Here is a 17345-nt window from a genome sequence, read left to right on the forward strand (position 1 = left end):
TCTACATGCTGCAAGATGGAGCGTAGTCTTCGATAGGACTAGCTATTTCCCTCTTTTTCCGGCTTTCTGCAGTTCAGTCCACATATGATACCCTTATTCTATTTGATACCAATGCATACATATGTAGTGTAGCTCCTTGCTTGCGAGTACTTTGGATGAGTACTCACGGTTGCTTTGCTCCCTCTTTTCCCCCTTTCTATACTCGATTACTGCGACCAGACGTTGGAGCCCAGGAGCCAGACGCCACCGTCGACGACGACTACTACTACTCGGGAGGTGCCTACTACTACGTGCAGCCCGCTGACGACGACCAGGAGTAGTTTAGGAGGATCCCAGGCAGGAGGCTTGCGCCTCTTTCGATCTGTATCCCAGTTTGTGCTAGCCTTCTTAAGGCAAACTTGTTTAACTTATGTCTGTACTCAGATATTGTTGCTTCCACTGACTCGTCTATGATCGGGCTCTTGTATTCGAGCCCTCGAGGCCCCTGGCTTGTAATATGATGCTTGTATGACTTATTTTATTTGTAGAGTTGTGTTATGATATCTTCCCGTGAGTTCCTGATCTTGATCGTACACGTTTGCGTGTATGATTAATGTACGATCGAATCGGGGGCGTCACAAATAATTTCTACAAATTTTGATCAGATTTACAGAGAAAAAAATATCTACATCTAGAAGATCAAATACATGTCATTAGATATATCAAATAATGTGTAGTGCATATAGTCTTTTTGTAACACACTGCTTTTACGGAATCTTTGGAATGAGAGAAATTGACGTCTCTTTCAACATGAGAGCCTGCCTGTTCAACGGCTTTGTAACATTATCTCTGATGAAATCTGCCTCCTTAAGGAGGCATGGGAATAGTGCATGTGTAGATAGTTTTGGCTAAGCTAAGACCTTCTCAACCTCAAGCCTTCCTTTTCCTCTTTGATTTTTTTGGGGTTTTGCCCTTTACTGTACTTCCCCCTTCCTATAATGAAAAGGCAGAGCACCTGCCATTCCACTAAAAAAAATATCACAAAACATATTTTCATATTTTATATGTTTAGTATTTGTATAGTGGATATGGGTCCCTCCGTTCCAAAATAGATGACTCAACTTTGTATTAATTTTAGTATAAAACTGGATCGTCTATTTTGGAATGGAGGGAGTACATTATGTAACGAAGGGGTACTATTATGGTGTACACTCGACGGATGCATGCGTGCTTACGTGTAAATTAATAGCTATGTAAAAGGGGAGGTACAAAGCTTAATTACTTAGCTATACGCCTATGCCTCAAGAAATCAGGGGACTACTAAGCACCTAACAAACTAGACTCTACATAGATGTGCGTTCTTCAGTCGACTACGTTGTTGCTGAAGAGTTTAAACTGGCCGGCGTCTAGCACGAGCTTCCGTATAGAGGCGAAGGCACCGATGGCCCCGACGCCTGTGAAGACGACCATGATGACCGTGTTGGCGATGTACAGCGTGGACCTCCTCGGCGGCGCAAGCGCGATGTTGTACATGATGACGGGGAGGACAAAGTCGAGCGGGATGAACCCCACGGCGCCGACCACGCCGACAATGTCGCCAAAGAAGGGCAGCATCGCGGCCATGAGCGCGCAGAAGGCCAGGTAGAGCGTCCGCAGCAGCAGCCGCGGCACCAGGTTCCGGCGCGAGAACTTGCCCTGTGTCACGTCCGCTGAGTTCTTCTCCATGATCTCGTATGCCACCTGAGAGTACACGAGCCCAATGGCTAGGAGCTGGAGGAGGACGAAGAGAACAGCGAGGCCCAGCAGCCAGGTCGGCGCGAGGGCCGGCCCTGAGTCCGGCATGAGGCTCTTGAGGACGTTGGACTGGACCTGGCTGCCGAACGCCCAGTAGCCGGTGATGGACGGGAGATAGAAGGTGAAGCCTATGACGGAGTAGCACATCACCAGAGCCTTCATCATCTTCCCGGCGGCCGGCGGCGCCAAGGTAGCCTGCAAATCCGAGTTCAAAAATAGGCCCACTATGAGGTTTGTATGATAGGCCTGTAATGCCCCATTCAAATTTGATTCTGTCTGTAAAGCAGACTCGATGAAGAAAGAGCCCGGCGCCTCATGATAATTACATGGCCCAGTATGCTTGGCGTCATCCACACAGTTTGGGCCTTTTAGTTAATTTCCAGACACACAGATATATGCAATGTAACAACGGAATCTGTACTGATTTCAGGGGAGGTGGGGGGGCTGCTGACAAGAATTGATCATATACCTGGATTTCAGGCAGAATGCCATTGCCGAAAACAGATGCCAGGATGGAAATGGAGAGGAAGGCATTGAAGGTCTGCTCTGACTTGGATGAGCTTAGAGAGTAGTCCTTGGCTGGAGCGTTTTTCGACAAACCTGTCAAGAATGGTAACAAGTTAAATACCGTATGGCAGAGCACAAAAACCTGAAATGGACTATGCCTGCATGAACATAGTTTTCCTACTTGTACATACGATTATATTCTTCTTTTGTTATGGAACTTCGCCACAAACTAAATTAGAATTTCTGACAGAGAGATGCTCGATAAGTTTATAACAACGAGTATTTTAACTCAATTGTGGGCCAAAAGAATCCAGCAGACAAATTCGGTTTTACTTTGGAATTGATCACATCAATATCTCGACCCCGTTGTTTGGTTTGTGCCTAAAATCGGAATCATTGTTATGAACTAACATAAATTTGATGTATGCTGTAATCGACCCGTGGTAAATAAGTCTTACTGGAAAGAAAAATATTCAGATAAATCTAGAATGTCTTCTTGTCTACCGAGTTCTGAAATAGAGCTGAATGGTGACAAAATCGTCAATTTAAGTACAATAATTTGTAATTGGTGACTAATGGAGGATTCATCACGACAACCACAAAAGCAAACACTTTCTTAGGTGTCATTTAGTTTCAGTCACATGCTTCAATTGTTGGAAAGGGCCATTGTAGTTCTCAATAGTGAAAACCGCAAATCACTGAACACACTGATTACTATCATGTGCCTACTGAGGCACTATTGATCACTTTACAGACTAATCTGGGTTTTGCGAACACAGAAGAGTCTGGGTTAGTTTGTAATGCTACGGCTGCTGGGGAATCGGTGCTACCTTAACAACCACTAATGCGTTTTGTAGAAGAATGTCACAGCTAATGACTCCCTGGTGCTGTGGTGTCGACGTGTCTTTGCATATGAGTTTATTCCAATGGCGTACATCAAAGAATCACTGCAAAGATATAGCTGTAAAGAGCAGTTTCTATAAGGAACTAGCTTATACATCTATGAAGTACCATGAAAGATTATGGCATCTGATTCCTCTGATATGCCAGCCTAAGTGTTTCAGGAATCTAGTTCCTAAATCTTCAACATATAATAATTCTCTTAAATCTTATGAGAAACGTATCAGGAATGGACAGGAGGTGTAGTAAGGAGAGCTCACGCAATAATACCTGCACGAATACAAGCAGCAGACACAAGGATGGTGTAGCCCAAGCTTAGGAGTAGTGAGACCAAGTTGATGTGCCGCAGCGAGTGGAACGATGGTAGTTGGGAGAGGAAGGCCAGCACCACAGCCACGATGATGATGAAGTGGTACAGTTTTAGGGGACCATTGGGAGCAAGGCTCGAGTACATTATCTGTTTGGCCACAATAATGATCAGCTAATGAAACTAATGATATGAGCAGAGAACAGAAAGCATTTTTTTAGTTAATATCTATGACAACGGACATAAGGCTGTTCACCCAACTTTACTGGTTGTACATATTAGTGCCAATTATCTTTGGTTGTAAAAAATGTAGAAACTAGCAAGTCAGCCAGTGAAATCCTTCCTATCCAAGAAAGAATATGATTCAATTTGTTGCCAATTAATTTCTGTTCTAATCTATTTACAACAAATTGGTAGTCTTGTCTTGAATTTGATGCATATACTGAAATATTCAGACTTCAAGTCAAGAGACATGAAAAGATTTGAAATATCTCCTTCCCCTGTAGCATTTAAATGTCAGAAAAAGGTATTGTAATCTTGACAGAGAGGCATAAATAGTGCGCAATTCAGAGGTAGCACACAACTATATATTTATATATCTTCAAAACTTTCCAAAGCCAGGAGCCCAGGACAAGAAGCACATGAAAATGACAGATGAACTACTTCATTTGCTGTTTTACTGTTGTGAACACTGGTTTCGGACATATTATCAACATCAGGACATTTGAACCAAATGAGTGGGAAACCATGTGCTCCCATGGTTCAACAAAACTGCTAAACGATCAATCATAGTGTCTCTACGGTTCAGACTTCAGAATAATGACATCAGATATGCAAGATACTGCTACTGGATACATGACTGGGACATACTGCTGCATACTTGCGCACACACCCACGAGCAATGCCAATCAAACATTACTTGCATGTCTGGAATCCTGCCATGCACTGGCGTCAAGGAGCAGCTTTCTTACTAATGTCAACTCAGCACTGAGTATCCCTTATCAAACTAGTGTCAGCGTGCTTTTTTTCTTCCGAAAAGACTAGTGTCTGCGTGCTGATTAAGTAGTTACGGCAGTCCTGAAGCAACAACACATTAGAGTCTGAAATTAGGCCAGAATATGCAGCGCCTTATGCTGCATGAGTGCGTATGGCAGTATGACAAAGCCACGCAAGAATGAAATGAATGACCTTGTACATTTGGGACCGCAACCCTCTCCTCTGTGGGTATTCCTAGTTTGCAGAGTATTATAGGCAACTCCAACTATTTATGTCCACAACGAAGACGACATGAAACTAACTACAGAACAGCAAACAAAGCATACATAACAGGCTAATGAAATTTACAGTTAAATTCAGTAGTTCTTGGAGGCTACGCAGGGCTCACCTCGATGCAATCGGCCGCCAGCAAGATGGAACCGATGCTAACGCCTGTGTTGATGGCCGTCTGCACAATCACCACGAAGTAAAACATCCACCCGGAGCCTGCACACCAAACACATCCACCAAAAAACAAATCATAATTAATCACACATCTCTCTCTCTCCCAGCACAAATTCACCAAGACACGCATCCAGATTAATGGGAGGACTATCGCACGACAGCAAAAGCACAGTGGTACTGTTCATGCCGTACTGCCGTGCACACAAACGCAATCTCAGAAGATGGGTCGGGACGCATCGTCTGTCACTCGTAGTGGGCGTCAGGGCATTGCGGCGAACACATGGAGGAGATGTATGGTGTGGAGGAGGTCGGCGCGCGGGTTAATTACCGAGGACGTCGGTGGCGAGCTCGCGGAAGCGGATGTGCCTGCGGCCGCGCGCCTCGCAGTGGTCGAGCACGCGGGACATGAGGGAGTACTCGTAGAAGGTGACGGCGGCGATGAGGGAGAGCGTGGTGATGCCGAGAGCCCAGCCCATCCCCCGCAGCGCGTACGGCAGCGTCAACACCGTCGGCCCCACGATCGCCGTCGTCAGGTGGAAACCCGCGTGCCACCACGTCCCTGCCATGAGCGATTAAAATCGAATCAGCAGGTCCCCGCATTGCCGGAGAAGCGCGGGAGGGCGGGGCGGGGCAGGCCGGGTACCTTTGGACTCGAGCACGAAGGCGGCGCCGGCATCGGCGTCGGCTCCGGGGGCGGGCTTGTGCGCGTCGTTGCCTGCCGCGGCCACGATCGCCGGGCCGCCGGCCTCGGCGTCGAACGCGGCAGGCGCCATGGCCTGGAGCTCGGCTGTCGCTAGTGGTTACGGCGGTGATATATACGTAGACACGACGGACACACAGGGTGGGACGGTCCCTATGTACTACTGTAGGAGTAAATCTAATTAGCCGGTTAATTAATACAGTAGGATCTCGTTACGGCCTAATCACCGTGCCGCACACGAACACGGTCGGCAGTAACTCGCGGCCGTGGCGTGGGGTCTCCGTTCTGTGGAGTGCACGAAGTCCAACGGTGCCGCCGGCCGGGTATTTATGCTGCTACGGGGCCGCGCGCCGGGATGTTAAGTTTTGTAGGTGGTCACACACACGACAGCAGAGTCGTCATATGTTTTGTCCTACGCACAAATTATATGAACCAGATGACCCGTTCCGTTATTGGCCTAAAGGTCAACTGTACTAGCTAGCAAGTTAAGTAAGCTATATATGGACAACATGTTTAAGAAATGGACACCAAGGCATGCTAAGAAACATGGATGCGAGCATCTACACACAGGCTTAGCAAATCTGATCCCCTAAACATCCAGGGTCAGTGTCCTGTGTGTTTGTTTTGAGCCCTTATTTATTCATGCATGCAACCATGCTTTTCATTTTCTCGCTTATATGTTCAATCACTTGCATGTGATGGGTGGAAAATGAAAAGAGAGAAAATAAAAAGAGAAAATGTAATCCAGAGTGGGCCGCGTCCTATGTGACGAACATGGAGCCCTCATATTCTCACGTTATCAATACGAGAGTTTGCGGAACAACCCGCACGTATAGTGATGATATAATGGTTCCGATTGGATCACTTTTGGCGCGGGAAAGATCTGGTGTCAACGTTATTCTGGGTGATGAGAACTCACTCCTAAGGAGTATTCCGTCAAGGACCATCATATGACCACATGCCGAGCAAAGCAACGCCAAATAGGACGAATCAAGCAATGCACCCCGTGATCAATCGCAGTGTGTCTAGCCAGACAATGATGGATATCGTGACACCGAGAGGGCCCAAAAAATGTCTCTTCATTGTCGGAGGAGCAAATCCCAGTCTTGAGCTATCTAATTCCTTGTCGTACTTTTTCGATAAATTCATGAAATGTCGTTATGATCACCCTATTATGGTTGACGTTTGACGAACTACAAAGTGCATCATTTGGTATGAAGCAACTCGATACTGTTATGGTCTTAGGATTCATGCAAACCTTAACTTTACTGTGTTATTAACTATTAACTTATGACGAAAGGATCTCATAGCATAACAATCAATTGAGTTTGGTCAGCATAATGGTTCTTCTAACACTAGAAAGGTTGTGGGCACTTTTATGTGCCGTTGGTATTGTTGGATTTTCATATATTTTATACTCCCTCTGCTTTAAAATATAAGTTGTATTAGTTTTTTGAAAAGTCAAACCTCTTTAAGTTTTACAAATTTGTTGAGAAATATATCAATATCCATAATATCAATTCAGTGTCATTAGATTCATCATGAAATGAATTTTCATAATTTATTTATTTAGTATTGTGGATGTTGATGTTTTTGGCTCTAAACTTGGTCAAAGATTAAGAAATTTAACTTTTTAAAAAGGTACACCTTATATTTTAGAACCGGGGGAGTTTTGGGTTTTGTGAGTCGGGGAGATCATGGAGTGTGTTCTTATTTCTATATATAATGCAGTGTTTGGGTGGGTTTGTCATGGTGTGATTTTGTGTTATCTGCTAATCAAGTCATACCTATGTGGAGAAATTTTCTACGACGATGTCTGCATGTACTATATTTGTGCTATCGTATCACATGTTGATGCTTCTTTTTTTCTAGGTTGTGAGAGGGTCTGCGGGGTTGATATGTTTTTATAGACCCTTTGTTGTCGATTGATTTGAAAAATCGTTGATTGGGTCAAAATCATGAACCAAATCGGAATACCTCAATCGAATGGAAAAGCTAAAAAATTAACGAGCATCATGAATTAAAAGAATTGAATGAGAGAGCTCCTTGAGAAATTGTTGATCGGGTAAAAAATGGATGACCCAATTTTAAATTACAGACCTCAATTGATTGCGAGGTCTTAAAAATTAAGGAGTATAGTATTAGGGAGCATAGTGTATTTGTAGACGCATATTGAATTAAAATAATTAAATGAGAAAGCTCCTTGAGAAATTGTTGACCTGGTCAAAATCGGGTAACTAATTCTAAATTGAGACCTCAATTGATTATGAGACCTTAAATATTAGGGAGCATGGTGTATTTACTAGAAGGGTTGGGTGCGCTTTGCTGCGCAATTGATGCTGCTGGGATTCTTTAATTCCTTTACTCATTCTATTTTAAAATATATGGTGTATTTCCTTTAAAAGTCAAACTTCTTTAAATTTCATCAAATTTGTAGAGAAATATATCAAAATTCATAATATCAAATCGGTGTTATTAGATTCATCATGAAATGAATTTTCATATTATTTTTAATATTGTGGATGTCGATACTTTTTGCTCTAAACTTGGTCAAAGTTAAAGAAATTTGACTTTGCAAAAAATTAATAACCCTTATATTTTGGCACTGATGGAATATTTAGTTTGGCCGGTGTTGGGAATGATGAAGTGTGTTTTATGTTTATTTATAATGCAGTTATTTGGTGGGGCTTTCGCGGCGTGGTTCTGAGTTATCCGCTAATTAACCCATATTTATGTGGGGAATTTTTTGCATCGATGGTTGCATGTACTATATTCGTGATATAGCATCACATGGTGGCGCTTTTTTCTGGGTGATCGGACTCCATGAGGGGTTGATATGTTTTTATAGGATGGTTGCTATTGGTTGATTTGAAAAAACGTTAGCCCGATCAAAATCTTAAACCAAATCCAAAATTGAACACCTCAGTCGAACAAAAAGAGTTTTAAAATTAGGGAATATATAGAATTAAAATAATTAAATGAAAGAGCTCCATGAGAAATTGTTGACCCGGTCAAAATTGGATGACCCAATTCTAAATTGATGCCTTAATTAATTGTGACGCTTTAAAAGTTAGGAAGCATAGTATATTGTATAAAAACTTGAACGAGAGAGTTTTGAGAACTTGTTAACTCGGTTAAAATTGGATGACCAAATTTTAATTGGAGACCTCAATTGATTGTGAGGCCTCCAATCCTAGGGAGCGTAGTGATATAGTATATGGATGAAATCATTGGCCCGGAAAAATTGTTAATCAAATCAAACACTGATTACCTAATTGAGTGAGAAAGCTCCTTGGGAAATTATTGATTTGGTCAAAATCATGAAGCAAATCTAATTGTAACACCTCAATTGAATGGGAGGGTTCTAAAATTAGAGAGCATAATGTATTAAACATGTCGTGTCCTCAAAATTGTTGGCATACTGATTTATGCCCATGATCAGAAAAATGGAACCATCATCCAAAACTTGTGCTAGTCTTGCAGCCGAGACTAGGAATCTATTTTACTGTTTACTATTTTACACATGCACATGAGTTTTCCACTGAGCCTCTTGGATAGAACATAAACATAACTACAAACATGAATAATAATAATAATAATAATAATAATAATAATAATAATATTTAGTATTTCCTACAGGGCATATATCCTTCACATTTTCTTCTAAAACTGATGCAGTCGATCTCTCTTGTTCTTCTGAAGTGAAGACAAGGTGATCTTCTTTAGGAATGTTAACTAACGAGATGTAGGAAGCGATGAGCCTTGCAAATCCATTGCAGTAGGGACTGAGGCTTATTAGATTCAGTTTGAATTTCTACAAGGCTAAAGGGCGACTCTGGAGATCTCACAAGAGGTGTGGTGTGGAGAGGATAATTTGGGTGTTTTTGAGCTCAATACTCATCATGAATTCTTAGAGTTGGGGCATCTCCAATATCCACATCCTCACTTTCTTCACCTATAACTTCTTCAGTCCTTGCAGGCTGAGGCGATGATACCGGTCGAGTAGCAATATCCTGAATGACAATATCTTCATCCATCTTTTCAGCTGGGCATCTTGATGATTTTCTTTAGTTTCCATGCCATACGGAGTAATGTGGCTATCTTCATTTTCTGAAGAAATTGGTCTAGTAGGTGGTGTTGAGGCCAAATGTTATAAAAACAAGCTCATTTATAGTTATCATAATTCTCTTTGGTCATTTAGTTATCTACCAATGTACATATCACTACTTTATGGTCAATTAGAATATAAACATATTCACTCAGGTCCCATGGACATTACGAACAATTCACAACCAATATGCAGTTTCACAATTTTCTCAACCAAAAAACTTCTAACTTTTGTACAACTGGAATTTCACATCAGCTTTCTCATAGCTCATAACATCTTTTTCAGAATTCACAGCTCAACCAAATGCAACATAAGTTAGAAACATAACTTAGCCTCCACTTCACAAAACATGTCTGATGGCTATCATTTGCTTAGTATTGCTTCTACATGTTTACGAAAGAAGGAGAAAATGATATAACTTGCTCTTACCAAGTCTAAGCCTTTTATACTATTCAACTGAAATCTTATAGGACCTGAAGAATTGAACTGAAATCTTCAAGGAACCAAAGCATCATTTTCTCTGAATTTTATTCTCACTTATTTGTTTGAATCTACAGTAAATTGGTTTTCCCATAAGAGATTTGACTCCAATAATCCGAACTCTTAGCAGATACATGAGCCATGTACCTGGTTCTTCTAATTTGGACACTCGTATGCGTGGAGTAAAAAGTAAGATGAGGGAGATTGGTTGCGCTCGGCACAATCTGGTCTATGGCTTATTACCTCCTCCTAGTTTATTGTTCACATAGTATTGTGTGCCTGATTCTGATCTAGATTTGACTAGTAAATTATGCATTGTATGTCACAAACTTATATTGTTGGATTCATATTCGAAGAAGATTTTCAATGATACTATTTTTTTATAGAAAGGTTGTAAGGGAGACCCCTATTAGTATAACTAGATGATACCCCGCACGTTGTTGCGGGAATATTTTGCAACATATTTCAATGTGATTCGTTGTATGAAACATGAATATTTGAAGTAATAATATAAAAGGCTAACAATAAAAATACATATAATTATTGTGCTTGATTACTATATAATTGTAAAATGTTTATTAAATGTATATAGCATAATAGAATGAAAACCCTCATGTATGTTGCATGTTGAGATAGGTCTTTTTTCCATGCATGTCATGATGAAGTGGCATGCTTACATGTTGAGAGACATATGATAGTCGGGGTGGGCATTTTCTCATGCATGTTGTATGATGATGTGGCATGCTTGCATGTTGAGAGAAATAGTTAGTGGGAGATAGCTATTTATATATAGAAGATTGGTGCAAAAAACCAAATTGCAAGTACCATGACTTGAACCTAAGAGGGTGAGAAAGCATCAACCCCTTTCCACCACTAGGCCGTGCCTCATTTTGCTTCAATGATACTATTTGTGGTATGTAACTTATATTTTTGTTGCTAAACCAAAGGTCAACTTTAACCCCAATACAGCGCACGAGGGGGGGAAGGTACATTAGATTTATGTTGAGTGAGAAGATGACAACCGATAAAACTCAAATCATACATACCTATCCATCCACAACTGTTAATTACCTATATTTTTTGACATAGTTGTTGATTACCTATACAAACTAACATACTAGCATCCCGCAAATGTAATAGACTAGCCGGTACTGGTGTATGTGATTTCAATAGACCAAGTACAAGGCAGATACCTACAAGTGTTGGATCCCTCCAAAACTGAGCAGCAAAAGTAGTAGTTGTTGCGGTGGTGTCAAAAGGGTTGATGGGTATTAGCGTCAAGTTCAGAGGATTCTTCGATCTTGATTATAATTTTTATTTTTAACAACGTTCTTTATGCGAAGGCTAAAGTTCTATTGTCTTTCTCGTTTTGTTAGGTCGGTGTTTACGTTGCTTCTAATCTTTATTTTATGAATGAGACGTGTATTATCATGAAAAAAGTACTATGAACCAACTTGTGGTTGAATGGTTAAGAAGACGGTGGTATCCCCATCCCATCAAGGAGACATTTCCGTCGATTACGAGGCACCTATGGTGACTTCGTCAATCATAAGATGATCTATCGGTTCAGTGTCTCAGATGTGCTCATAAGGACAGGATATGCATGTGTACCTTCATAAAGGTGAGTGTATGCATGTATATATATGAACCCTTGCGTTTGTACTCTGCTAAAAACATGAAAAGGGTACTAAACATAGTAGAGCCATTGGATGTGATTTGTGTAGTGGATATTAGGGCATCTCTAACACCAACCTGCAAACCTCCCACATCAGTTCGGATCACGAAAACCATCGAACGCGGTCCTGTATCAGTCCACGGCGTTGTCCAAACACCTTTTATCTCGTAAGCCGGAGACAAACATGGGGAGGTTTTGCGGGAGTCCGGAGCACTGTCACGTCCACTTCTGACCGCCCTGACCTACCAAAAACCCCTCCCCCGCCCGTCGCCCAGCTGCCTGCATTTATGCCACTGTAGAGCGTGCCGCTCCACATTGACGGCGGCTCAGGGGAGACCCGACCTCTTACTGCCTCCGTTATTGAAGCGGCGCGCCAGCCGAGGGCGCCGCCCGCTGCACGCCTGGCTGAACACGCCTCCTCGCCGCATTCAAACGCCTCCATTAAACCCATGTGGAAGTCCGGAAACCTACTCCAGCCACACGTCCGTTCACGAGCGGGTTGACATTAAATGCAACGCCGAGCAAGCTCCTCTGTCCGCCCTCTATTTAAATGAGGCCAGAAGCCAGGCAAGAATCGCACCACTCCGCCGCTCTCCATCTCCCCCTTCCATTATTTTCTCCACTCTTTCGATGGCATCCGACGAGCCGAAAGAGCAGGTCTCCTGCATAAAAGCCGGCTGGGTGACCCGCCGAGCCCGTCGGATACGAGCGAGGCAACTTGCTGATCAATCCCGGCATGACGGGGAGCACGCCGCCACGGGCATTGTCATTGTCGTCAATGACGACGTGTTGTACTACTGCACTTGCAGTGCCTGCGACCGCGCCATCCGTCGTCGACGTGCGCGTAGCCGCGCCATGCACGCAGATAAAGAAGACAGTTGCACGGATGGTGACGAGGTGGCAGCCAACACGTCCGCGCCCGCCGCCATCATCGAGAAAAAGTAGAACATGGGAGGTGTTGAGGCATATCTCTCTCGAGGTAGTTTTGGTGATTGATGACAACATGTTTGCGGACTAATCATGTGCTTTGAGTAGTTCACAGATTCATCCTTGGCATGAGACGTTTTCTTCCCTTCGGAGTGTCATTCAAGGCGGTGTAGCTCTTTCGTTTCTCTTTCGGTGGACTAGTTGCATAGAGGGCACCGTACTATCAAGAGGTGGTCCGCTGGGGTATTGCATGGGTGGAATCATCACGTAGACGTCAGCTTCTCACCCTTAGAGCTCTTCCACTTCATTGGAGAGATCTCCTCTCTTTTCTGTGTCCTGTCTGGGTTCCAGCAGTAGTACCGCGCAACCCAGCGGTAGTACCGTTGAGGAGTCACAAGCGGCAGTACCGCTCCGCAGCGGTAGTACCGCCCATGACTCCACAGCAGTACTACCGCTGGCCTGCCTGGCACCACCGCCTCGTCCTCAGCCTCGATCGAGAGATCTTCTCTCTCTTCTGTGTCCCAGCAGTAGTACCGCACTACCAGCGGTAGTACCGCCGAAGGGTCACAAGCGGCAGTACCGCTCCGCAGCAGTAGTACCGCCTGTGACCCCGCAGCTGTACTACCGCTGGGCTTTCTGGCTCCTACTGCCTCGACTCGAGGGATCTTTTTCTCGTGTCGGGTTTTGCGGCACTAGTTGCGGCAGTAGAGGCGGTAGTACCGTTTCTGAGCGGTAGTACCGCCCTTACCACCGCGATAGTACCGCGCTGGGTCCAGATCCCTGCTGCTCTTCTCTGCATGGCAGTACCGCTCGCTAGAGCGGCAGTACCGCTGGCTCAGCGGTAGTACTATAAAAGGGGGTCCCTTCTTCTCCTTTGACTTACCCTCTTCCCCCTCAAGCTCCATTTATGCTCAAGCTCCATTAAATGCTCCAAGCTCCATTTTCGCCCGATCAATCTCTCTAGCCAATCAAACTTGTTGATTTGCTCGGGAGTCATTGAGAAGGCCCCGATCTACACTTCCACCAAGGGATTTTTGATTCCCCCACTCATCCCTAGCGGATCTTGTTACTCTTGGGTGTTTGAGCACCCTAGACGGTTGAGGTCACCACGGAGCCATAGTCCATTGTGGTGAAGCTTCGTGGTTTTGTTGGGAACCTCCGATTAAGTTGTGGAGATTGCCCCAACCTTGTTTGTAAAGGTTCGGTTGCCGCCTTCAAGGGCACCAATAATGGAATCACGACATCTCGCATTGTGTGAGGGCGTGAGGAGAATACGGTGGCCCTAGTGGCTTCTTGGGGAGCATTGTGCCTCCACACCGCTCTAATGGAGACGTACTTCCCCTCAAAAGGAAGGAACTTCGGTAACACATCCTCGTCTTTACCAGATCCACTCTTGGTTATCTCTTACCTTTACTTGTGCAAGCTCTTTAGTGTTACTTCTCTTGCTTGCTTGTATGCTTGTTGTTATTGCATCATATAGGTTGCTCACCTAGTTGCACATCTAGACAACCTACTTTGATGCAAATTTTAATTTGGTAAAGAAAAGTTAAAAAATTGGTAGTTGCCTATTCACCCCCCCTAATCAACCATATCGATCCTTTCAATTGGTATCAGAGCCTTGTCTCTTTATTAAGGACTTCACCGTCCAAAGAGTATGGTTGATACCGTAGACGGTGTGGAGGAACACTCCGGTGTGAATCCGACCTCGTCTACGGGCGATGGGGGAACCTCGGTCTCTCGTGAGGAGTTCAATGTGGCCTTGGAGACATTGAAAACTTCCATGACGACCGAGGTTGAAAGCATGTTTACTAAATTTCTTGAGGGGCTTAAACTATCCACCGCACCGTTCAAAGTGGGTGACCCCACCGACAAGGTGACGGATGCTATCCCCGACAAGGGGGAAGCTAGTAGTGAAAAGGCTCCTTCTTCTAGTGGTAAAAATGGCACCGGCATCTTTGCTCATGTGGAACCACCACTTGTTTATGCTGGACCGGTTCCTTCTACTCATTTGAATCATGCCGGTCCTCCCCCTAAGATTGTGAAAAATGAGGACTTTGATTCTTGGGTTTACCGCTTTAAACGTCATTTAAATCATGTGAACACTAACCTTTGGAGAATCATTGAAGGAGGTTTCTATCCGCATGATTCAAGCAACTTCACTCCTCGAGAAGCCGCGGATAATCAATTCAATGAGAATGCTCTCTTCATCATTCAAGATGCAATCCCACCCGAAGACCTACCTCATCTTCGGCCCTTCGCTTTGGCCAAAGACGCATGGATTTGTGTTGTCTCCCTCTACTGGGAAGCGCAAGCATTCAACGCTCCAATTATGAAGTGGTGCAAGATGAGGCCGATGAGTTTGCAATGAAAGAAGATGAAGAACCTCGTGAGCTTTATCGGAGGGTAACCAAACTCACGGTCTCACTCCGAGATCACGGGAGCAAGGACACGATGACAATTGGATCAAGCGCAAATTCCTCAAGGCAATGATGCCCTACCACAAGGCCAATGTCCTCCGTCATTCGTCAAAGACCGGACTTCCACACTTTGACCTCAAGCGAAGTGTTGGATGATTTTGTGGCCATGAACATTTTGGACAAGACCGCCGACAATGCGGTGCTTCGTTCTCAAAGGGCAAAGAAGCCCAACCTTGCATTGAAGGCAAAGCTCTCCGTTGAAGAAGAAGAAGAAGAAGAAGAGGAAGAAGAGGAGAGCAACCCCGAGGATACGAAGTATGCATATCATGAACACATGGCACTCGCTTCAAGGCAATTTTGGAGCAAGAAAAACTTGAGGCCAAACTTTAACAAGAACAACTCAAGTGGCACGAAGAGCAAGCAACGTGTAAGGACTTGCTACAATTGTGGCAATGTGAGTCATTTTGTTGCGGAGTGCCCGTATGAGAAGAGGGAAGACAATGGTGGCAAGCTCATCCGAAAGGACAAGGCCAAGTCGTTCCCCAACAAGAGAAACTTCACCAAGAAGACTCCTCCCAAGGCATTGGTGGTACAAGAAGAGTACAATGGGGATGACGACGATGATGAAGGTGATGAGTCGGTTGCTATGGCCTCCATTGCCATTGCGACGACTCCACGGGTGTCCCTCTTTGACTCACCCAATGAGAGCATCACCGCCAAATGCCTCATGGCTAAAGCCACCAACAAGGTAACCCCCAACAAAAAAACTACCATCATTAATCATCCTTCTCCGACGGATAGCATTAATGAACTTGAGGGAGCGAATGTGGAGACAAATGAGTTTGAGGCCTTTATGGGCAAACTTAAGGGAAAGTCCAAGAAGCACTTTGTTGCTCTCTTGTAACAACTTGGTGAAGCCAATGACATGATCGAGGCTCACGAAGACACCATCACTAAGATGGAAGAGCATAGTCATGACTATGCCAATGAGATTTCAGATCTTTCCAATGCTCTTGAGGAAGAGCGTGGTCTTCGTTTGGCTCTTGAGGAGTCACACAACGTTGATCATGCTAAGTTAAAGAAAGATTATGATCATGTCCTCATTGTTTCTCATGTGCTAAACTCCGAGAAGGCCGAACTTGAGGTTGATCTTGCTAGACTCAAAGAGGAGTTCGATCTACTTGACAAGGCTCACAAGGTCTTGAAGGGTGCTCATGCTAGCCTCAAAGAGTCTCATGATCAACTTCAAGTAAAGCTAACCAAGGAAAAAGCCACTTTTCCTCGTATGATGTTAATTGATAATGCAAATGCTACTAACCTGTGTTGTGAGCATGTGCATCTCGTTGAGGAGAACGCTAAGCTAAAGGGGCAACTTGAGAGAGGTCTTGCGACTTGCATACAAGGCAAGAAGAACCTCAACGACCTCTTGATCAACCAAAAGGGAGTTGTGGACAAGGAAGGGGTTGGGTACGTGCCCGACTCCAAGAACAAGAAGAAGAATGACAAGACCAAACGACCTCCTCCTCTCATGCAAACCTTTGTGAAGGAGGGAGAGAGTGCCTCCGAGGAGAAGAGAAGAACAATGAGAAGGGTGGCATTGTCAAAAGGGCAATGCCACTCCTCGCATCAAAGACGGTGACTTTAATCCTTCTTATGTGTTATGCCGTGCTAGTGATGGGCATGTCTATGCCAAATTCGTTGGTTCTCCTCATGAATACATTGAATGGTCTATTTGGGTTCCAAAGACCCTTGTTACTAACATCAAAGGACCCATTACAAAATGGGTACCTAAAACCAAGCATTAATCTCTTGTAGGTGTTTGCTTCCGGTGGGGGATCATGGTTGCTCGATAGCGGAGCTACAAATCATATGACCGGAAGCAAGGACTTGGTGGTGGATGTGCACAAGATTCCATCTATGCCCACCAATGTCGAGTGGGGTGACGCCTCATCCTCTAAGGTATTGGGACTTGGCAAGGTGGTCATCTCTCATGATCTCACGATCGAGAAGGTCATGCTTGTTGAGTCCCTTGCATACAATTTACTTTCTGTTCGTCAACTTGCAATCATGGGCTTTGCCACTTTCTTTGATATCGATACCGTGGCCCTCTT

General features: G+C 44.2%; 1 protein-coding gene across 1 annotated transcript; it reads right to left on the minus strand.

The window, feature by feature from the left end:
• Positions 1-1067: 1067 nt before the first annotated feature.
• LOC123061515 (probable GABA transporter 2) lies at positions 1068-5907 on the minus strand. Its single transcript, XM_044484641.1, has 6 exons — positions 5571-5907; positions 5256-5486; positions 4872-4969; positions 3451-3637; positions 2243-2373; positions 1068-1968 (listed from the first exon to the last, which is right to left on the minus strand). Exons 1-6 carry the CDS (start codon positions 5698-5700, stop codon positions 1342-1344), a joined length of 1404 nt encoding a protein of 467 aa, XP_044340576.1. The 5' UTR covers positions 5701-5907; the 3' UTR covers positions 1068-1341.
• Positions 5908-17345: the final 11438 nt, after the last annotated feature.

The sequence above is a fragment of the Triticum aestivum genome, chromosome 3A (assembly GCF_018294505.1).
Source record: "Triticum aestivum cultivar Chinese Spring chromosome 3A, IWGSC CS RefSeq v2.1, whole genome shotgun sequence".
NCBI lineage: Eukaryota > Viridiplantae > Streptophyta > Magnoliopsida > Poales > Poaceae > Triticum > Triticum aestivum.